General features: G+C 40.2%; 2 protein-coding genes across 5 annotated transcripts in view; both read right to left on the bottom strand.

Annotated features, from left to right (window-relative positions):
• Positions 1-1,816: 1,816 nt before the first annotated feature.
• LOC103465925 (myoD family inhibitor domain-containing protein-like) lies at positions 1,817-5,981 on the bottom strand. The gene is made up of 3 exons (XM_008411155.2): positions 5,774-5,981; positions 3,800-4,048; positions 1,817-2,612 (listed from the first exon to the last, which is right to left on the bottom strand). Exons 1-3 carry the CDS (start codon positions 5,817-5,819, stop codon positions 2,317-2,319), a joined length of 591 nt encoding a protein of 196 aa, XP_008409377.1. The 5' UTR covers positions 5,820-5,981; the 3' UTR covers positions 1,817-2,316.
• Positions 5,982-10,430: 4,449 nt separating this feature from the next.
• Positions 10,431-22,289, bottom strand: part of LOC103465927 (forkhead box protein P1-like) — a 17,802-nt gene continuing 5,943 nt past the window's right edge. For 2 of the 4 annotated variants that reach the window (XM_008411157.1, XM_017305069.1), the window contains exons 5-17: positions 21,615-21,677; positions 20,016-20,073; positions 19,754-19,907; positions 19,230-19,337; positions 17,941-18,028; positions 17,329-17,439; positions 15,682-15,847; positions 15,519-15,589; positions 12,653-12,754; positions 12,443-12,564; positions 11,104-11,173; positions 10,878-11,002; positions 10,431-10,779 (exon numbers count right to left, since the gene is read on the bottom strand). In XM_008411157.1, coding sequence (XP_008409379.1) covers positions 10,659-10,779; positions 10,878-11,002; positions 11,104-11,173; positions 12,443-12,564; positions 12,653-12,754; positions 15,519-15,589; positions 15,682-15,847; positions 17,329-17,439; positions 17,941-18,028; positions 19,230-19,337; positions 19,754-19,907; positions 20,016-20,073; positions 21,615-21,677 — 1,359 coding nt within the window. In that variant the 3' untranslated portion in view covers positions 10,431-10,658. The remainder of the gene's footprint in view (positions 10,780-10,877; positions 11,003-11,103; positions 11,174-12,442; positions 12,565-12,652; positions 12,755-15,518; positions 15,590-15,681; positions 15,848-17,328; positions 17,440-17,940; positions 18,029-19,229; positions 19,338-19,753; positions 19,908-20,015; positions 20,074-21,614; positions 21,678-22,289) is intronic. The other 2 variants (XM_008411159.1, XM_008411158.1) reach the window with 2 other exon arrangements.

Consider the following 22,289-nt stretch of genomic DNA (forward strand, 5'->3'; position numbering starts at 1 on the left):
AGCTGTGTTTTTGACGTTCTTTAAACCTCTCCTCTCCTCTCCTCTCCTCTCCTCTCCTCTCCTCTCCTCTCCTCTCCTCTCCTCTTCTCCTCCCACGCTCGCAAACATGCGAAGCCTGATGGTATGCGCCGCTTTGGAAACAATTTTCCTCTCCTATTAAGACGAGACGGCGTGTTTATGATTGCCCCCCTCTGGTGCGTCTCTCCAGGCTTTGATCCGTCAGCCTCGAACGTAAAATATTCAAATCTCGTTACGTTTATTTTTGTTTCCTTTATAGCAGATGGGCACATCTGACAGACTGACTATTAGGTGTTTTTATTTCCCCGCCACCCGTTTTTTTTTTCTTTTTTTTTATGCAGACGCCACTTCGTACCGCACATATAAACCTTGTTTTGATTGAAGAGGTTACTGCCGTTGTCACGCAGCTTTGGAGGCAGGCGAGAATACAAATAGGCAGAAACTGAATAAAGGGGAGCATGTTTTATTTTATTTTATTTATTTATTTTTGAGGAAAGGTTGAAAGCAATCTGCTTTTCATTAGGTCGTCTTCTGTCTCGTCATCTCAGACTTCCTGTCCAACAAGATGTCTGTTTGAAACCTCAATAATGTATGATGAGATAGTCATTGTAGCAGGTTGATTTATTGTTAGATTATAACCATCATTTTTTTTTATTTTGCTTAAAAAGTAAAAATGATTCCACCCTTGTTTTGGCGCCCCTTCTAGCGTGGCGCCCCTATGCGTCGCACGCAGTCCGTTTCCACTTTTTACACCACTGGTCTGAACTTTGGTGTTTCCATATATATTTGAACCACAAATGGTTCAGATGTGCATAACGTTTCATTTACTGACCTCAAGCAGAAGGTCTATTACTTTAAATCAAAGGCATTACACTTCCAGTGTTGGAAGATTACAGGGTTGACTCCTTCCTGCGCACCTCTTTTTGTTTTTTTGTCTTCTTTTTTTTTTTACAGCTAAAGAACAGGACAAACACAAAACTTGTCATCTCTCGCTTTAATCCCTTTTCACGTGTGTCAAATAAGGCACTTTTAAACATAAAGAAGATGCTTATTGTCTCCAGATCTCTGAAGGATCTGAGCGAGCTTCATTAGAAAAGCTTTTGAAGCGAGACGACAGCAAAGACGCGGAGTAAACAGCCAAAAATAAACCCTAAGTGCCGATAAAGACGACGCTGTCAAGACTGCGCGGTGGAGCAAAGGCTCGTTTAAATCACGTTATAGAGCAAGTGAATCAGATTTAGGCGTCTCTGTGGCCCACAATGCATTCGGGCTCCGCTGAGGGCCGACAACAGATATCTAATTTAGAGCATGGCGGACGGGCGGCGTGAAATAAGCGCTCAGGTTTGTTCCACTTGTCAGCCTGGATTTGTTCTGACCTCTCTGCCCACAGCTACTGTACCGCAACAGATGCAGCAGAAAACACGTGACCACGAGTCTGCGGCACGTTTCCTCTCGAAAGAACTTTCATTATTTCTGATTTTTTTTTTTGTTTGTTTGTTTCATGTTTCAACCACAAGCTTCCAGACATTATATTGGGATTTTAAGTGACGGCACAACGGACATATGTCCAAATATAGACATAACCTGTGTGATCGTTAGGGCTGCAACAAACAGTTCTATTAATAATCTAGTATTCTATTGATTGTTTGGATGATTAATCGATTAATCAAATAACAGCAGATGTCCTATTAACCACTTAAGCCTTTTTATTTACACAATATATGAAATACATTAAAAGATACAACAAATGAAAAATAATTTAATTGCTTTTTAAAACTTTTTACTGCTTAAAATGCAACATGGCATTCAAAGCAGCCAAAAAAACAAAACAGCTAATAACATGTGAAAAGCTCAGCCCTTTCTGCTCAGCATCTATACAGCGTAGAACTCATTTATTGGCTAGTTTTTGGATTAACAGATCAATAATTCTAAAGTTAAAAGTGCTTAATAGGAGATATTTTTCTTTAGAGAATTTGATCCGAGTGACGCTAAAATTTTGCCACTTCAGTAATTCTGAGTAGAATGGAAGTCGTTTTTTTGTTTGTATTTTTTTGTACAGTTTTGCCCAGTTACTCTCTCAAATATGTTGTTTTTTTTTGCAGATGACCATTTTTTAAGTTTGATTAGTCAACTTAGCAGTCAACAGTTAAATTAGCTCACGATTATTTCAACAAATGATTTAATCACGATTAATCGTCTCAGCTCCAGTAATTCTCACCATTTTCAGTTCTTGATCAGACAAAAAGACTTTCCGCTCATCGATCGGTCAGTTCAGACACGTCTGCCGTCCCCCGAGGCTCAGCCGCGGTGGCAGATCTCGCAGCAGTCCAGGCAGAACTCCAGGAACTCGATGGGCTCGCAGCAGGACTCAAACAGCACCGAGTGGCAGTGGGCGGGGCACCCCAGCTCCTCGCCGGGCGCGTCCCGTACGGCGGCGCAGCAGCGGGCGCAGGAGGCGCAGCAGCAGGAGGAGCAGAGGCCCTGGAGGCAGCAGGAGGAGCAGGAGGAGCAGGAGGAGCAGGCCTCCAGCAGGCCCAGCAGCACCACCGAGAACTGGCACCACAGGCACGCCAGCAGCAGCCCAGAGCACGAGTCTGAGGGCGACACGAGGATGAAGACGACTTGAGTCTGATGTTCCATAAAAGGCTTTTCTTGTTATTTTTTTTTTATGTGTGTGTGTGTAGGTGTGTGTGTGTGTGTGCGTGTGTAGGCGTGTGTGTGTGTTCTCAAAAACAGGGGATTAGCGACTCTATTAACCCAAATTAATCTCCCGCATTTGTTTGTTTGCGGTGTCAAGCRAAACTTCAAAGAGGAAAATCTCGTGTTTACTTAATCACAGGTTTGTTCAGTCCTCCAGGGAAAATGAAACAAAAASAAAAAGAAAAACCCACAGAGGCTTTCAGGGATTAAAAAAAAAACAAACAATCAGGAGGAAGCTGTCACATGATAATTGCTCTGCTGCCCAAATTAGGCGCAGACCAAATTGCATACGTTGACCTCGTCTGTGCGCTGCGGTGCGTGTCTTGGGTTCCTCCTGTATTCGTTTATTTTATTTATTTATTTATTTATTTTTCATCTGCGCGAGGACCAGATGAGAGCGAGCCGATGCAAATCCAGCTGTTTTATCCTGTTTACTGAAGGAAGCCAAAATAAAAAAGAAAGGGAGGTGGCAGAATTCCCTGTGGAGTAGGGCTCCACATCTTCCTGCTTATTCCACTGATTTATACACACCCCACATATAACTCATGCTAATGGACGTGTGTAGATGAAAGGGAGGCGTAGCGTGTCGCTCCGGAGTTGATTTGATGTAGAGCTTCACAGAGACGACGGCGTGAACCCACCGGTAGACAAGCAGGAGACAGAAGGGAAGCAAATGGACTTCATGTTCCGGAAAACTTTCTGTCCGGAAAGTTTGGCGTTTGGTTGGAATACGACTGAACGAACAAGACAGGCCGACTTTGAAGATTTTACCGCAGGGTTCAAAGAACAAGTCAGGTTTTGTTTWACATTTTTGGCAGCTGGGAATGTTTGGTGTTTTCATCGGAATTTTTRCGTGACMGGCCAACAGGAAGTAGAATAGTGGGACGTGTCGTGCATCTTTTATCAGACCCCTTGTTAAACTCGGGTGGATTAAGGTTGCTACTTTGACTACACCATTCGATTAGACGAGTCTGTCCATATCTTCTCCAATTTCATTCAACTCCTACATTCTTATTGAGAATGTAACTTTTATTTATGTATTATTGTATGTAGATCTGTTTAAACAGGACATGCGGTTTACCGGCAGACCCAGGAGCAGGTCGGTCGGGTCCGGGCCCACTTCTCTTGCTCCGGCTCCTGTCGCCGTGTACCGACGCCGCTGAGCCCTGCGGCCGGCTCCGGGGCTGCGAGGCCGGTTCGGGTCTGCTGTCCGGGACGGGAAGGCCGCATCGGGGACACGTCGGTCTCTGAAGGTCTCGCTGAGGCGTCTCCAACACGCCGCTGTCCCCTGAGGGCCCCGTCAGGGGGGCTGGAGCCGGCAGAGGCTGGGCTGAGGCACACAGACACACACGGGTCATGTGGCAACAAGAGGAAATTAAGATGCTCTTCGTTTATTAGTTTGACTTGAAGAAGACCAAACTTCTTCTTCTTCTGTGATATTAAAAACACACTTTGTGAAAGTGTTGGGTCTACAATCACAAGAACACAAAACAAGAAGAACAAGGGTTGTGAATACGTCTTTAGCAGTGTCATTAATTGGTTTTCAGAAAGCAACCTTGTATTTCCTGTAAGTTACTTTGTAATCTGCTGTTTCCTAACAACAACAACTCAAAGTGGGTAAATGCCGTAGCGTCTATCAGGGTAATCAGTGTCATCCGTCCAAACGCAAATGCAGCATTCCCATCTAAAAACATGCCTGCTCTTTCATTTGTTATCCAAAAGAAAAACAACAAACAAACACCTCATGTCTTGTCAGCAAATGTACAACTTTAACAAAGCAGAACGAGCAGCGTGGCGGTGTGAACCGTTTTCACTGCGGCGCCTCGGTTTCCATGTGAGCCGCTGAAGGTATTTCCTCCGCTAATGGAGTCGCTCGCTCAAAGGAAATCCTCGGCTGAAAGCTCAGTCAGCTGAGAGGTCGGATCGTATTTGCACTCATGTTGGAGATGAAGCTCGGCCAAAACGGGAGCATGTTTACCACAGAAACCTTAAAACGTCGTCCTCCCGCTCACTTTTGAAAATGTCTCTGCTCTCCTTCACTGAAGAGATTCACGAAAAGCTGGGCTGAATTTTATGTTTGTATTTTATAGATTTTCACAAAAAAGAAGATAATAGATTTTTTTTTCTGCTTTGTTTTCTAAAATGAATAGTGTTTCTCTGAAAGCTTTCAATCAATCGAGTTATTAAGTCTATTAGGTCTTATGTGTTTGATAAAGATAATGATGAGATGTAAGTATTTCAGAATTGGACCCTTTAATTAATATAATAAAAAAAATAAAAAAACTAGTTTTAGTTTTACAATATGGATAGTGGAGTTTATACGTTATTTGTCATAAATTAGGCTTTAAAAGGCCCAAAAGATAAGACGAGACGGGGTTAAATTTTATATATCAAAACACAAATTAAATATCTATCTGTATAACAAAAATTTGTTATCCTATTAACTAAATAGAAGCATAATAGTATGATAGAGTACAATAGAAATTAAGAAACTATAGAATCAGGCTAAATGTTAACGTTAAAAAATGGTTTAAGGATTTGATGTATTGGTGCTGTGTGGGAGACTGAACTACAATTTCCCTGAGGTTAAATCCCAAAGGGATGAATAAAGTTTCTATCTAAATAAATGTGCTGATAGATCAAAACTACAGTTAGATGTCTCCAATATAACAGCCTAAAATTAGATGATAAAATTAAAAATATTTACTAAATCAACATCCCCAAAACTGATAAAAATCATATGGCACAACATCTATTAAACACACCCTGACCCCGACTCTGATTCAGCTTAAAACCTTTATTCTGAAAAAAAAACGGCACGTTTTTTTTATAAGTAGACTTTCTTTTTAATGGCTTGCCTAACGTGATGCACAAACTGTTCAGATTAAAGCAAAACTTATTAAAGTTTTGCTTTAATCTGAACAGTTTGTGCAAACAAGTCTGCCATTCATGAACGCGGGTTTCCTTCAGAACAAACATGTTTTTGTACATATATATAGAAAACAGATTACACGGCCCGTTCTCACTCGTGTCAGGTCAGACAACCAGCACTTGCCTTCCGTCGGCCTCGTTTCCACGGACGCGTTTTCTCCCGGCGGCATGTTGGATTCTCATGTTTCTCGCCCGCTGCTGCAGGACCTTCTCCAGCCTTTTGTCTGGAGAGCAAAGGGTCAGGAAGCCCCCACAGCAACACCCAGCACGCTGACATGAGTCACCGCCTGTGTGAGAGGCTCTATGTGTCGGTTTGTTTTGTTCCTGTTCTGCGCCTTAACAACACTCCCCTTCCCTTCCCTTCCCTTCCGACCCTGTGTGAGCGGCCGCTTGTTAGAATTGAGGAGAGAGGTCGTCTCCTCAATTCTGCTTTCAGTCACCTAACACGGCGCAGGCACATGCCGCATAAATGTGGTAATTAACAACAAACACTAAGAGCAACTAGGGATGCGGTAATAGCACAAATATTATAAAAGAAATGGGGGAAAAAACGTCTTAAAAAGCCAACATAAATTGGCAAAGTTTATCTTTGTTTCGGGAAATCAACGAATGACCGATAATTATGCGAAACCAGCCTAAACTACTACTAACCTGCTAACCTTAACATAACTATAGCTCATACAATAATGTCTGTATGCTAAATACTACCACTAACCTGCTAGTCTTAGCAGGGTTAGCTAAATATAGCTCATACCATAATGTTTGCATGCTAAGTGCTACTACTAACCTGCTAACCTTAGCACGTTAGCTAACTGCAGCTCATACAGTAATGTTTGTATGCTAAATAGATTTAAGCTAACCATAGCATTTTAGCAAATTTTTTACATTAAGGTTAAACTTTGGCGACTTTAGAGCGTGACAGCTAGCTAACCTTTTATAACTTACAACTTATTACCACCTGGTCATATATGCACATGCACAATTAACAACAGTCACCCCCACTGTTGTCAACTTAGTGGCTTTGTTGCCATAATTAGGGAGTTTTTCCGACAAAAATTGTAATCGACAGGTTACGCTTTTAAAGAAACTACAATCGGTGCGCCGCTAAGTCTCACTGTTGTCCACACACTTTGGGGACCCTGGGAAGAGTAGTCATGGGGATCCAAATAAACAAACATCCTTGCCAACTTTATAGGCCTACATACCGTATTATTGAATCACTGTTTTTAGTTTTTTGGGAAGTGTGAGGGGTATTTTATGAGGTGAGCCAGCAAAACGTAGCGCATCACTGTGAAGTGAAAGGACATTTTACTCCACTGCCTCTGACAGCTTTTCTTCTGGGACTTTCTTCCACTCCTGACCTGCTCTCCCCGGTCCCTCATCCCCACAGCATGACTCACCCACCAATTGCCACAGTGGAGACAGAGTGTTCAGCACGGGCCACTTCTTCCCCAAATTACTATAACATTATAGGCCCGCAGTCCACCATTTTATTCCTGTGGATGACGAGTCCTTGTTGAGCCGACTGGTCCCGTGAAGGATGGCATTGTTATTGTTCTATATGTCGATGAGCGAATAAACAACCGACCGGCCTTTTTGCATTGGCTGTTTGGGAGATGGGGGAATAAAACGTGCTGTCAATAGTGCTGTACTTGACAACGCGTTGGTTACACACATGAAAGCAACACACAAATGAAGCTGTTGAAGTTGTCGAGCACAATGCTAACTCTCAGTCAGAGGAGGATGTCAGGCGGTGAGGCTGTCGGCGAATCAAAGGCAGCCCTGAGAGGCAAACAGCAAACCAAAAGCAAACATGTTATCGGCAAAGACAATTACTGACATCAGTCGAGACAGGGAGCCGGGAAGTCCTTTGTTCCACAGCGAACAGATGCAACTTCACCCCGTCTCAGCGAAACAGCGTGATGCACTTTGGACTGTCTGTTCATCATTTTTATTTTTTATTTATCTGTTTTGCAGAGGCGTCAGCCAAAATCGGAGCTAAATGAAGCATCTTGAGAGACAAACAGATACACACACACACCTACACACACACACACACACACACACACACACACACACACACACACACACACACACAGCGACTGAAGCTGTGATCTGAGTAAATCTGCTTGTTAGCTAACTTTACTCAAAGCTGTTTATATAAAACAGCTTTTTTAGTTTTTTCACGTAGAATCAGATTTTAAAAGGTTTTCTGAAGCGCTTTATTGTGTTTCATTACAAACACAAAGCACAAAAGGTCAGAACATTTGTTTGGTCAGGGTTTTTCTTTTCCATTATGGTGCAACTTCTGAAAGAAAACTAAATGAGTTGAGCAGCAGAATGCTCGGGAGCTGCCAAATCTAAAACTAATAAGAACTTAATATTTCTCTTTTTTTACCATCAATATTGACTGGATATTAATGACTACATATCTGATGTTATATTTGGAATTATTGTGAGATCCAGCTGTTTTGGTGACATTAGGACAACAGGAAGGAACCAAAGATATGAAAGGATTTTCCAAAAATAAAACCCGAGTTGAAGGTTGTCCCAAGGTGCCCAACCAAAGATTTAGCCAAATAACCAAGATGACCATCAGTCTGCTTTATCTTTGCAGTTACTTTTATTTTTCTGGTGAAAGGAAGATTACTTCAGTTTTTTCGTCATTCAGCTGAAGAAAACCTTCGGCCATCCAACTTCTGGTTGAATCCAGACGTTTTAGTAAAATGCGGAGTTTCAAAACTTCACTTGGAAGATAAGAGGTAAACAACAGGATGTCATCAGCGTGAAAATGTTAGGAAATGTCCTCAAAAAGACGACAGAATCGGAGAAGTAGAGCAGAAAACAACAATGGCCCCCAAAGCAGAGCCCTGTGGAACACCAACATGAACAGGACAAGAATGGGACACGAGGGGAAACGACTTGAATTGAATTCTTATACAGTGGCAAATATTTGGTGGGTGTGAATACCTTTGTGGGACACCAGGAGGTATACGGTGCGCTAAAAGCAATAATAATAATTAAAAAGACACTACGCAGCGTTTTAAAATGTACAATAAGTTGACATGTTTTATTCAGTGACACACATCTGACTCACACCTGCAGACAGAAACGTCCATTACATTTCCATTACAAGTTACCGTGGTGAAAATAAACGTCGGGGTTACCTGAACGCCCCGTCGAAAATAAATAAACAAAGAAGACGACGTCTCTATGTACAAATCCAGTCCGACAGACCCCACCACAGGAAACATGACCTCGGTATACAGAGGTCGTGTTATTGTTGTTTGGAGAAAGACTCAGGAAAACTACTGAGTGCCTTTCCAGCTGTTGCACGTTACCGTCTCGCTCACTTTTTAATTACACAAGAACACAGACGACAAACAGTCCAATAAATCCGGATTTAACTCGCAACTTCTTAACACTCAGGTGAGAGTTTGACCTATCTGTATTTACTTCTGCCATTTTGACACAGATGCTTTGTTTTTCCTTTCAGATATGTGCTTTGTTGATGCATCTGTCCCAGTAAGCTTTTACAAAGAAAAGGAAAAACAATGACTTGATCCGAAAATGAAAAGTCACATTTATAAAGGGTGACAAAGTTACTTTAAAACCCACAGTGACAATAACGAGAAAAAAAGAAAAGAAACACCCAATTTCATTTAAAATTCAACATCGTTTTCAGTCATTAAACGTACAATTAGCCGCATTCTGGTCTTGATTGTGATTTATCTCAGGAGCTACACAGGTTTGCTTTTTTTCCACATGTAGAACTGGATGAGGAATGCAGATTTTTACAGGTAGGGAGAAATGTTTGCGTAATGCCAAAATGGATAAATAAATAGGACTTGAAATATGTAACTGAGTACCGTTTGAGTTATCGATATGATAATATCTCATAATCACGGCCTCTTCCTGCAGAGATCCTCTTGACAAAGTGATGTGGTTAAATGTAACAAACTGACGTTTCGACACACAAAGATTAAATTATTGCATTATCCATACAATTATAACAGCTTCCAAAAGAGTACATTTCTTTGATCCAGCACTTTTACACAGCCTTACAAAAGTATCTACGAACTCTGAGCTTCATATTTTATCAAGATACAAACACAAAGTTTAATGTTTTGTTGGGATTTTTTCTGTGGGAGAGTAACTGTGGCAGAGCTGTCCAAGTGAAGAGAATCTGACTGGTGAAAGAAAGTTCTGGCTTATAGTTGACACAGCAGCAGAATCTAAAGACTAAACTTCACACCTGAAGAAATCCTCCCCATCCACTGTGAAGCTCAGTGGCTGCAGCATCATGCTGTGGGGCATAGCTTTTCATCAGCAGGAGAACATGGAGGCTGATCAGAGTTGAGAGGAAGGCGGCTGGACTTAAGACGACTAACGATTATTTTAGAAATCCATTTTTCTATCAACTATTCTGACGATTAATCGCTTGAAATAAATCGTCATATTCAGCAGCCTTTTTTTTTTTTATCCAATATCAGAGATACATTACAAAACTCAAATAATACATAATTCAATTAATTTTGTTTTACAGAATTAGAAGTAGGTGAAGCTAAAACTGTAACTTGAGGACAAAGACTTTTTTTTTCTTTGCATCTAAATGCAATTTTTTATTTATTTATTTATTTATTTTTGCCAGTTTTGGCTTACTGCTCTGAATATGTTATTTCAGTAAATTACCCTTTTTTGAGTCTGTACACTCCAGATAATGATTAATCAATTACTAAATTAGTTGACAATTATTCCAATAATTGATTCATCACGATTAATTCGATTAATCATTTGTAATTTTGTATTTTGCAAGAAATCCCATTGTGGCTGCAAACAATGGGGAAGATCAAAGGTCACGGACACTTTAGCAAAGTGTCTGCATTTCATTTCAAACACTCTTCAAATCAAACACCTCAATAAAGTTGCAGTAGTACCATGCTACTCCAAACATCTTAGGATGCTAAATGAGAGCTTGAACTGGCGGTAAAGGTCATAAATGTAGAAGGTCACTCGAGGTCAAACAAAAGCTCCTCGCTGTTTCCGTGGATCAGAGGCTGCAGACTGACTGGATTGAGTGTCGGCAGCTGACCCTCGTCGTCGTCGTTGACTTTCTCGAAGTAAAGTTGCCTGAGTGAAACAAGAAAAAAAGAAACAAAACCGTGTTGGTTATTTTGGTTAGTGGTTGTTTTCGGTTTACATGAAACTTCTTATTAAGAACGACTCACTGCTGGACTGGAGGAGAGAGGTTTTGTTTTCTGCTGCTGCCGTGGGCCGCTTTGTCGATTCCTCGAAGGTTTCGTCTTGAACGCTCCCTCTTGAGGCYCGACAGCGATGCCTCTACCAGCGCAGCCTGAAAAAATATTTGAAAATTCAAACTGAGAAGTTCAAGTTCCCCGGCTTCGGAGAGCTGCTAATTTAAAAAAAAGCTTTCCAGAAACATCAACGTCTCACCTGGAAGGTGGAGTGCAGAGCGGTGCCCAAAGACAGACTGGAACAGACATTTTTCATCAGTGATGGACTCCTAATGGAGACAGAGTACAATAGCAAGGAGCTGGATGTTATTTATTGTAAGGTAATTAGTGCACACATGTAAAAACAAAAGAATAATAAAATTGTCTTTAGAGAGATTCTAATTCAAGTTGAGATTTTTACTTTAAATTACATTTAAATGTATTTATTGACATTAGCTTCTTATGCCCACCGGGACATAACTATGACCACTAGATGGTGGCAGAGTGCTTCCAATATGATCCTTGGTATGTGTTGAATAAGCATCAACAGACGTTAAAATACATATAAGAAGTTAAAGGCTCAGCACAGGACAGAACAATAGAAAGACGCAACAACAAAAAAACACCTGCTGACTGTAATCGGCTGATTTTTCTCCAGACAGTTTGACCAGCAAACAGTCGATTACTGACTTTGTCTCATAACTTTATCTTTTCCCATCTATGTGTTGAGGTATGTAATGTTTGAAATATGCTAATAACTTTAATGTTGAATAAAATAAACTCAGTAACTGGGTATGTTTTCTGATCTGTGAACGCACCACACCTAAACGCTACCAGTTTACGGCGACAACAACCCTTTGTGGTGTTGATGCTGTTACAGAGTGAAGCATTTTCATTACAAATGTGTGCAAAACTTTATGAGTATTCCACGAATGTAAAAAGAAGAAAGATAAAACAGTTTTGCAATCACAGTGTTTTCATCAAATAAGAAAGGCAGTGCATCAATTCTGAATTTATTGTCTGTATGTATTTGATGAGATCTAGCTCTCCTTATTTTGCTAAATTTAATACTAACAATGTATGTATAGTTAAATATCACTCACTAAGCGACATTTCACTATCGCTTAGTGAAAGCGATACTGAAATATCAATTTCACCAAGCGATATTTGTTGAAAGGCAATATTTCGCTAAATATCGCTTTAGTGACATTTGATTCAAGCTTGCTATCACTGAGCAATATTTAGAAAATAGTCAGCCAATAAAGTGATATTTAGCAAATATCGCTGGGAAAGCAATATTTCACAAAAAATTGCTTTCACTAAGCGATATTTATAGAGTTACCGTAGTGAAAGAGATTCTGTAATTACTTCTACTAAAGTAATTCTGCTGCTCTGTGAAAGAACGGTAAATCTACTCTTTCGCAGTAATTATGAAAGCCTAGAATTGTTCTTTCATAATTACTGTGTTTTCTTGCTATGAAAGAACAGTAATAATCAAACATCATCTCATTGGACCTCATACTCGGGTCCATGTGGTCAGTGGTTGGGAGTTACTGTACCCTGCGATCTTCTGAGACCTCCTCCTCTGGTATTCCTCCTCATCGACCGTCCACACGGCGCCTTTCACGTTCTCCACGCGCACGAAGCACTTGTGCAGGCTCAGGTTGTGGCGGACCGCGTTCTGGTTCAGAGTGACGGAGACAGTTCTGCTGAAGCGGGTCGGCCGAGACGCACGCACCGCAAACTGCCCGGTCAATTATTCTGCTCACCTTCCAGGTGGCGGCGTTCCGCCTGAAATACGCGAACATCCTGGTGAACCAGTTGTAGATCTCGTTGAGTGTCAGCTGCATATCTGAGGCTTCTATGATGGCCTGCATATGGGGGAAGGGCAGGAATAAGCGTTTAGTGCGTCATAAAGTGAAATTAAATGAAGAGTGTCATGAAGTCTCTTAATACCTTTTATTGTTTTCCACTCAACATTTGTTTTCACATGCATTTTGCATAAATGAATCAGCATGACGCAGCCCTGCAAATGGTTTCATACCACTTTAAATGCATTTTCTTTAAGCAGTAGATCAAAACAAAGTAGTGCGTAATTGTAAAGTGGAAGAATAATGATGTCTGGTTTCACATTTTTGGGCAAATATGCGTCTGAAAAGCATCGTGTCCATCTGCATTCAGCCCTCCTGAGTTAAGATGTGGTCGAACCGCCGCTTGCTTTGATTAGAGTGACGTGTGTTTTGGATTATGTCTCCTTCTGTTTTGACAAAAAATGGTTGCACAATCTCTGCAAAATGTCACTAACTGAGTCACACTTTGACAAGGACGTTTTTAACAGATGGAAAATGTTGATCTAAACCATTCAATTGCAGTTCTGGTTGTTTGTTTTCGGTTCTTATCCTGCTCCCAGGTGAAGTTCTGCTCCAGTTTCCTGAGTTTTGTTATCTCTGACAGCTTTTCTCATTTTTCAGCACCAGGTGGGCATTTTCAGGAGCTTATGCAGTTTTAATTTTCTGCTAGCCTGGTTTCGTTTCGTACAGAGAACCCAGATCCTCGGCTGAGAAATGATTGCTTCCTGGAGTCGTGGACTCCGTTGTTCTAAATTTTACCCGGTTGCTAAAGTTCAGCTGTGACGTATGTAATGTGCCAGTTTGACGCTATGAAGCTTTCCGGAAATTGCCAACAACTGTTCTCCACTGCAAATAGAGAAGAGCCAAGTCGAACAAAATGGCTGTAATTCCATATTTGGAAGCGTGGCTAACGCAGCCTGAACAGCTTCGCTCACTTCCTCTGCTCCCATCGATAAAACAACAGGCTGACTGTGATACTAAAAAACGCAGGAAATCAACATCATTGTTCACAACTTCTCCTTCTGTTTCCTGATTGACCTGGTTAAAATGCTATTGGAGATAATCCAAGGCAATGGGAGAAAACCCTGAAAGGAGATGAGAATTCAGTGGAAATGCGTAAGAAGGCAACAGTCAGGCTAGATTTTTGCCACACACAGTGGTAGAAAACGTCAGAAAAGGTTCAGTTTGAGTCTCATATTAGTCCGTAGTTCCATGCTTCGTCCCCTAATACAGCTGGTAACTAATGATCAGGCTCTAAATCAGGCCTGAACCTTCAGGGTCACATAAAGACAGTTCCAAAGACGGTCTTCTGTCACCTGAAGAAAAGTTCTAGGATTAAAAAACAAACTTCCCAATTAAGGTCTAAAGAAACTCATTCATGCGTTTATTTTAAGTTTCATAGATTACTGCACCGGTTTTCTCACAAGTCTGTCTAAAAACATTTAAAAAATCAATCCGTCAGCTGCAGCTGATCCAGAACGCTGCTGCTCGGGTTCTGACTAAAATGAGGAAGATGGAGCACATCACCCAGTTTTAAAGTCCCTACACTGGTTCTGCTCTGCATACCCAGAACCAGAACCTGTTGGGATCTGGGGTGGTGCTTCTTTGTTTTTTTGGTTTTTTTCCCTTTCCCCCACTGGAGGGCGGCTCGGATCCATCCTGAAAGGGTGTGACTGTCAGTGGCTGGTTACCTACGCACCTGCAGGCCGTTTATCATCAAGAGGGATATAAGAAAGAGGGACAGCCAACACTTCGCCGCCAGAGTGTTTGCTAGTAATGGTACTCAAGGCCTGAGCTCCTTGCAATTTTGTTTCTTGAGAAATTCCCTAGAGGTCTTTTGTGTCCTCTTTTCAGGTCTCTTTTGTGTCCTCTTTTCAGATCCATTGTGACGCAGTGACTGATTCCCACTAGCAGTCTGAATACTGGCAGTTTCCCTGTGCTCCATCCTCCTTGTGACGCCGTGGGCCTCACCCATTGGAAGCCCGAGTTCCACTTACCTCCAAGACGTTGAACCAAACCTCTCTGGATTCCTCTGTTGGCTGGACTCTTACTCATCTGACCTGAAAGGCAGAACTGTTACCTGTCCGTCCTCCACCATGATCTCTCTTTCCCGTCGCTGTTCCACTCCGACTCACAGCCCACCTACCGTTGTTGAACGCCACCCCGGTAACCTCAGTATTTCCCTCCTGCATACTACTTCCTCCATCCAAGTAAGCTCTCTTGCCGATTCACAATTTAAATCCTTCCCGTCTGCAAAACTCACCTTCTGCTTCTCTCCATCCAACGTTCCCGATTCCAGAAGCCGCAAGCTCTTGGATCTGCAGTTTTGATTATTGTTTCGTTTTTTTTTTGTTTTTTTTTATTAAACAGATTTAACTGATTTCCTGTTCTCCGTCTTGTGTTCTGCATGTGGGTCAGAAAAATGCAACCCACTATGACAGAACCAAACTTGGAGAAGCAGCATTCAGCTTCTACATACCACAAATCTGGAGCAAACTTCCAGAAAACTGCAAAACACCTGAAACACTGAGTTCCTTAAAACCAAGGCTAAAAACCCACCTGTTTAGATCTGCCTTTGATTAATAGAAACTGGAACATTGATCAACATATTTGATGTGCTTGATGATGGCATTTGACAAAATGTAATGTTTACCGTTTTTGACCGTATCAAGGTTTTATGGTTTTAAGGCACTTTGAACTGCCTTGTTTCTGAAAGGTGCTGTTCAAATTAACTAGAATTAAAATAATAAAGATGTGAAAAGTCAAACAACCTCTCTGCTCGTACCTGTCGGATCAGGGCCGCGTAGGTAAACGGTGGTCTGATGTCAGCGTTCTGGTAAAGTTCATATTCATTCTCTGCAGGAGGGGGGAATAAAAAAAAGCAAATGAAAGATTTGAAATCAGCTGCATTCCTGACACGTCGAGGGAAAACTGCGTCCACCGTTTACCTGACAGAGAGAACACCAGAGGGTGATGTCGGTGTCCCACCACGGAGCGTCTGAATGGGAGCTCTTTGTCTTCCTCGCAGCCCTGCGGCGGGGAGCCGGCGGCGCTCAGAGGTCTCTGGTGTCTCAGAGAGAGAGACGCTTTGCTGGCCAGCGACGCTGGACGGAGCTGAAAAGACGGACAGGAAAAACAAAACCAAAACAAAAAGTGAGACGTTTTTTGAGCGAGCGTGACGGAGCGATTGGATTCGCCTCCTCCGACCCGCTTCGGCTAACGCCGCGATGAGAATGAAGCCAATTATTGTTAATTACAGGGTGAAATTGTTTGGTGAGTGTTGTGATTAGGGCTCAGTGTTTGCGAGATTAACAAATGATTAGTTTCCGCGTTATCGGAGCATGTCCGCCATCTGGAATCAGACTGTCGGCCCATCTGGAGCCGACAGCTGGGAGACAAAACTACGAGAGAGAGAGAGAGAGAGGAGAGAAAAACAGGAAGAATGCGCACAAGACTAAAGGATTTCCAGCTTTGTCTCATCTAAGGCTCCACTTACAGATAACATAGATATGTTATTAATTCATCTCTAAAAACTTTATAAATCATTAATAACTGTTTATTATACATTAAGTAAAGGTAAGAAGGAGACGAGATCTACTGGTTTCTTGCCAAATAATGAGCCAAATTTGTTCCCATATATATTTTAAACTGACTTGTTATAGTAAACATTCCAGACAATCATGTAAGCACAATAAAGATTTGTAAATTAAATTTTTTAGCACATAGTTTCCTTCTCATGCTTACTTAATGCATAATAAACAGTTAGTAATGATTCATAAAGTGTTTATAGCTATCCATGAGCCATCTATAAGGGGCGATTTGTTTGTTGTAAAAACACCAACGTGCCTCAGTTACATCCTGACACTCTGCAGGAGAATGTGACGTTTTATCTCCTCATGCCATACCTCCACAACGGTTTTCCTAAAATGTTTTTACTGCTTTAACCTTTACAGATCACTCCACACTGTAAAACATCTGGAGGTGGTTTAACTTGAAAACGAAGGCCCACCTGCTGCCTTAAAAATCCAATCAGCAAAAATAATAATTTTGGTTTTAAATCAGAAATTAACGTTCACGAAGTTGACTTGACAACAAGAGGCAAGTTGTCTAAACTTTGTTTTTTTTAAGTTGATTAATCTTGAATTGAGAGTTTTAACTTAATGCTGGAATTTAATTATTTCACAATATGCAAGAAAAAAAACTGCCTTTGTCAAGTTAAAGAGCCACATTTCTCTATTATTTTTACTCACAATATCAAAATAACTATTTTATTTTAGAATAAATGAAATTCTTCTTTTAAATTGCATGAACAAAGTTTCTGATCTGATGATGAATCTTTATTAAACATCACAATGAATGAATTCTGCTCAACAACATTTAGTGCGAATCGGACATTAAAACAAACATTTGCCTTAATAAATCACAAAAGTCAGATCAACATAAGTCATTTCCACCTCAGGATACAAACCCATGCCGCTAAGCATTCTGGGAAACAGTTCCCACACCTGTCTTTTCCTTCTTTCAGTTTCTGAAACTAAATTTCATTTGAAGACGGCAGACACAACTAATTGCGGCTCACGTGTTTTGCGGCGTACCTGGGGGCCGCAGCGGTCAGCGGCTGCGTCGGACTTTGCTGACTGAGCGCGTGGCGAAGGCAGGCGCAGGTGAGCCATCATCACATGCAGACGCTCCTGTTCTTTGCAGAGCTGTTCAATGAGACGAGACGGTGTCATGTCGTAAAAAACTAAAACAAAACAAAACCAACAAGCACTGAATTCGGCTAATTAGAATGGAAGCCTTTCATCTGGAACACATTTTCCAAAACAAAACAATTTCCCGCTGCGTCTTAACATCTGCTGAAAGTCGGCGTTGGCTGACCGATGCAGAAGCTCAGAAAAACAACAAGACAATGAGTCAGATTGCGGTTGTTTTTGTCCGTTTGCTTACCGGAACAGATAAATTCTTGCGCTCATATGATACTTAAAGTTGTTTGTCATGGGAAAAAAAAAAAAAAAAAAAGGACCTAAATGAGGCAAAAATGTGAGACAAAGTTTTGGATGTAAAGAAACACAAACAGGATCATAATGGCCAAACAGTTTTTTTTCTTTTTTTTTCTTCACAATGTGTCAGTATCTTAAGCTGAAGAGTACATATTTGTCTTTTTCATAGGATTCACTCGTGTCAAATCTAGCGTGGCTCTGGCTTACCTGCAGCTCCAGCTGCTGGACCACCTGCATCTGGACGCGGCACTGAGCCGTGCTCCTGTCGTCCAGAGTGTGTTCGCTGCTCATGTGTCTGGAAGAAACAGAAACATTCAATAACTATTCTGAGAAACGGGGTTCCACAGCGCTCTTCTTTACGTATGACAATGTGGTGCTATGTCAAAAAAGCAGCAGTAATAAATTCAACAGGTGATTGAACCAACATTCGGACGTCTGTTGAAAGTTTAGCTAAAGAATTACAGCAAAATATCCATTGGACTCATATTGTGTTGTTATTAAAACCTTTGTTACCAGATGTTCTGTCTGTTCATCATTAAAAATTATGATTGTTATTAACGACGGTAAGTTTCATCTATAACATAAGGGCTTGATTTTTGTTACTATTTTACATTTTATTTAAAGGTCACACACCTGTCTTGTGCTGCCGATCGGATAACACAAGGCAAGGTGTTTTACGATCAGCGTATTCAATGAAAGAAATTAGATTTTTAAATGTATAACTGTTTGTTGGGTGATTTAAATAAAATAACAAAATGTGTTTTTTCTGGGAAAAAAAACACATTTTGTTTCTCTATTTGTTTTGCATGTTGCCATTTGACAGATGAATGTTGAACATGGCAAGACGGATTCTTCTACGTTAGATCCTTTATGAATCTTATATATTTGTTTTTAGTTCCTGCTCACAGAATGTTAAAAAAAATAATAACTATACAGGCAGCATGGATTATAGAAAGCTGTGGGGTTGGATAACTTTTAAAAATGTGGTTTTTGTTAGTTTGACTTTGGAAAAAAAAAAAAAACAAGTTGACTGGTGAATTAATTAGTGATTTTAATTTGAATTTTATATTTTACTGCTACATATTGCAGCTTTATTGTTGCAACATGAGCGCGACTTAATTTTAATAAAGGTTATCTCTTATATGTATGGAAATGTCCATTTTTATTCAAGCTAATCTATGAGGACACATTTTATATCGATATCGTGTTCAAAGTAACACATCTCAACACATTTGTGTCAATCTGAGTGACACAATAGTTCATTTCAACATATTAAAATTGAACACATCACATTTGTTTATCTTAGCCAGTATTTTACACTTTTTATCGTTTTTTTTCTACTTGTCTGCATTTTTGTAAAGAATCTGTTTGTTATATTTAGTAACACAGTAATTTTTTTTTTTTTTTACTTTACATTTTTTTCAGAAAGCGCTAAGTTTGCTACAAAAGGTGAAGATCTCAGACGTTTGGAGCTACAGGGGGGAAAAAAAACTCACTGGACAAACTGGGCGATGTTTTCACAGGCAAACTCACAGCCGGGCCAGTTGCACACTCCGTGACCGAAGAGGGCGCGAGCGAGAGCCGGGTCCCCGTCTGCACCGCTACTGGATGAGAGGGAGGAAAAACAAAAACCTGACACATCACTTAAGAAAATAAATAAAAATCACAGCAGAAACACCTGACAGGAGACTTTAGATTTCCTTCTTCTTTTTTTTTTTTTTTTTGAGGTGGCATGAAGTGACAGGAAGAGGTAGCAGGTAAGACCGACAAATAAACGGAAAGCTATTTCACTTTTGATTCGGGGACATGTTCTCCAGTCATGTCATCTTTCTTTTTCTTTTCTTTGCTGAACCACCTCAGGTGGAGGAGTAAAAAAGCAAGACAAACAACAGCAAAACAAAGCAGCCCACTGGGAATCGAATCCTCAAAAGCAAACGTCGCCCTCAGACGCAGAGGACGTCTGCAGACGACGCGTCTTTGATGCTTACAAAAAGGCCGAACCGTGAATAAAGGACCTCACCGCTCCGCTCCGGGAGGAGACTCAGACAGCCGATCCCCGGTCGGCTCGACTCGAGCGGATGTTTTCTGGTTCCCGCTCATCGCCGCCCCGTCGTCAGCAAGAGCCGATCTGAGTTCCTTCCACAACTTCTGCATCTCCGTGGGACCGAAACAGCCTGTTAAGTTGGCACAAATGGTTTTTGTCCTGATCAGTAAAAAGGGAAAAAGTGAAAGGAAACGTTCCGAAAGAGAGAAAAACCAGCAAAGAGCGGCGTGTTCCTGACCTGAACCCGAGGAGAGGCCGGGAGGAGAGGCGGCCGGTTTCTGCTGGAACATCAGCTGCTGAGCAAGAATATTTCACGTCAGGGAGGAAAGTTTGCTTAAACGCTCCAGAGCGAGAGATCAGAGCATTCACGACTGCTGGATGTTTAGTCACAAAGATAAAAAATAAACTAAAAGGGCCACGGATCAATAAATATATAAATAATATCACATGTGATAGCTGAATTAAAATTAAATCAATAAAAATCTATCATTTCAGTAACTTAATATATCAACTACACAGCTAAATGATAACTACATTTGGAACTCAATCATTAAAATGTAAATTCATCATGAAAACATTAAAACAGAGGCTGGCTTGTGATTGGTCGACCTGCTGACCAATCACATCGTCTGCAGCTGTTTTACACCTGCTGACTGATGGGACTAAAAAAATCAATATATAAGCTTCCAACATGATGCATTAAAGCGTTAGTACATGATTTCTGCACTTAATCTAAATGTAACTAAATATTTGCGTAATAATAAAATGATTTATTTCTTTATTTAATGTCTGTGTATTGATTTGTCAAAAATGATCCCAAAATAACCCAATAATTATAATTATGAAGATACTTTAATAAAAATAATAGACAAAATAAAAACACAATTAGCAAATTTAACAGATAAATTAATAGCAATAATAATGACTTTGTATTTCTGTATTTTTAGGATGTAAAGCACTTTGAAATAAATGCCTTGTTGCTGAAATGAGGTATACAAATAACATTTTTGAAAACATGTTAAAAGTGTAAAAATTATAACTTTGTTTAATCTGACTCTTTTTTTCTACCTTCATTATTCAAACACCTGGCAGATCCAGATGTTTCTGATAGGAAATGAGAAGCATCTCTTGAAATATAACAGAACAATGTGAAGGGTGTAAAAACGTGAAAACAAACAAACCAAGGAGAAAAAAACCCTAAAATCATCTCTATTCATTTCTATTTTATTTTTAAAAAATGACAAAAACTTCATCATTTTTAGAAATATCTTCTGTTTTGACATTTTATCTTTCGTGCTGAGCTCCAGGTCTTTGAGGTCAGAATGCCTCCTGTCCATCACCCTAATCTTTACGCTCTCTATAGATTCTCTCAGAAACATTCATATTAACAGGTTTGTCAAAAATAGAAGATTTTCCAGACAGCTTTACTTTACCAGTATAAACAGCTCTGGAAAAAAATTAAGAGATCAGTTTCTCTAATTTTACTTTTTATAGGTTTATGCTTAAGTAAAATGAACATTGTTTTTTATTCTATGAACTACTGACAACATGTCTCTGAAATTCCAAGCAAGAATTTTGTATTTATTTGCAGAAAATGAGAAACGGTCAAAAGAAGACAAAAGATGGAAATAATACAAAGAAAACAAATTTGTCTTCATTTAGAAACAACAACACTGATGTTTTAACTCAGAAAGAGTTCAGAAATCAGTACATGGTGGAAGAACCAGGAGGTTTTCGGTTTTCAGTGGGCTCTTCATTGTTTCCAGAGCTGCATATTCACCAGTCACACATACAGGTGTTGATATGTGTAATATTTTTATGATTAAGCAGCTTTTACCTCTTTGACTTTCTTGCTGGTCTGCTGTTGAAGCTGCTGCTGGTAAAATTCCTTCATGTGTTGCTAAAACAGGAACAAATTATTTATTATTTCAGATAGAGAAACCCACCACCTGCCTAATGACCAGAGACCGACACAATGACAAGACGATTTTTACGAGCTGAAAGGTTCAGAGCATAAAAATCGATTTCCGCTGACAGCTTCGTGTTTTGCTTCTTTCCTTCTGCGACATGCTTTTCTGCATCGACAGACCTGAAATGTAATTTTGTCCCAGTATTTATGAAAATCATGGGACGCTTCTGGATGGGATGTTTTTCATAGTTGTGTCATTTTCTGAAAAGCTAAAGGAAATCACGTTCACTGTATCTAAATGAGCATTAAAAGAAGATTTTTGTATTTATTTATTTCAAACAGGTTTTAAAAAACAAGAGAGCGAGCAATAAGTAGGACAGAGAACAACCTAGGCACACATAACCAAGAACAAAATGATTTGTTTATTACTATTTTTCTGTTTGAAAAGGAGCAGAAATTATGTTATAGGTTTCTTAACATATTTAGTTTGCCTATTTATTTTTATCTTACCATTTATCAGCATGTTTAGGCCAATTATTAACTAATTTGCAATGCCAACACAAAATATTCTTGTCCATAGTACTGTATGACATTTTTATCTGG

The sequence above is a fragment of the Poecilia reticulata genome, linkage group LG6, assembly GCF_000633615.1.
Source record: "Poecilia reticulata strain Guanapo linkage group LG6, Guppy_female_1.0+MT, whole genome shotgun sequence".
In the NCBI taxonomy this organism is placed as follows: domain Eukaryota; kingdom Metazoa; phylum Chordata; class Actinopteri; order Cyprinodontiformes; family Poeciliidae; genus Poecilia; species Poecilia reticulata.

Coding starts and splice junctions, on each gene's coding strand:
- LOC103465925 (XM_008411155.2), bottom strand. CDS start 5,819: ATGCCGCCGGGAGAAAACGCGTCCGTGGAAACGAGGCCGACGGAAG. Junction 4,049..5,773: donor GGAAACGAGGCCGACGGAAG/GCAAGTGCTGGT, acceptor TGTGTGCCTCAG/CCCAGCCTCTGCCGGCTCCA. Junction 2,613..3,799: donor ACCTGCTCCTGGGTCTGCCG/GTAAACCGCATG, acceptor TGTCGCCCTCAG/ACTCGTGCTCTGGGCTGCTG.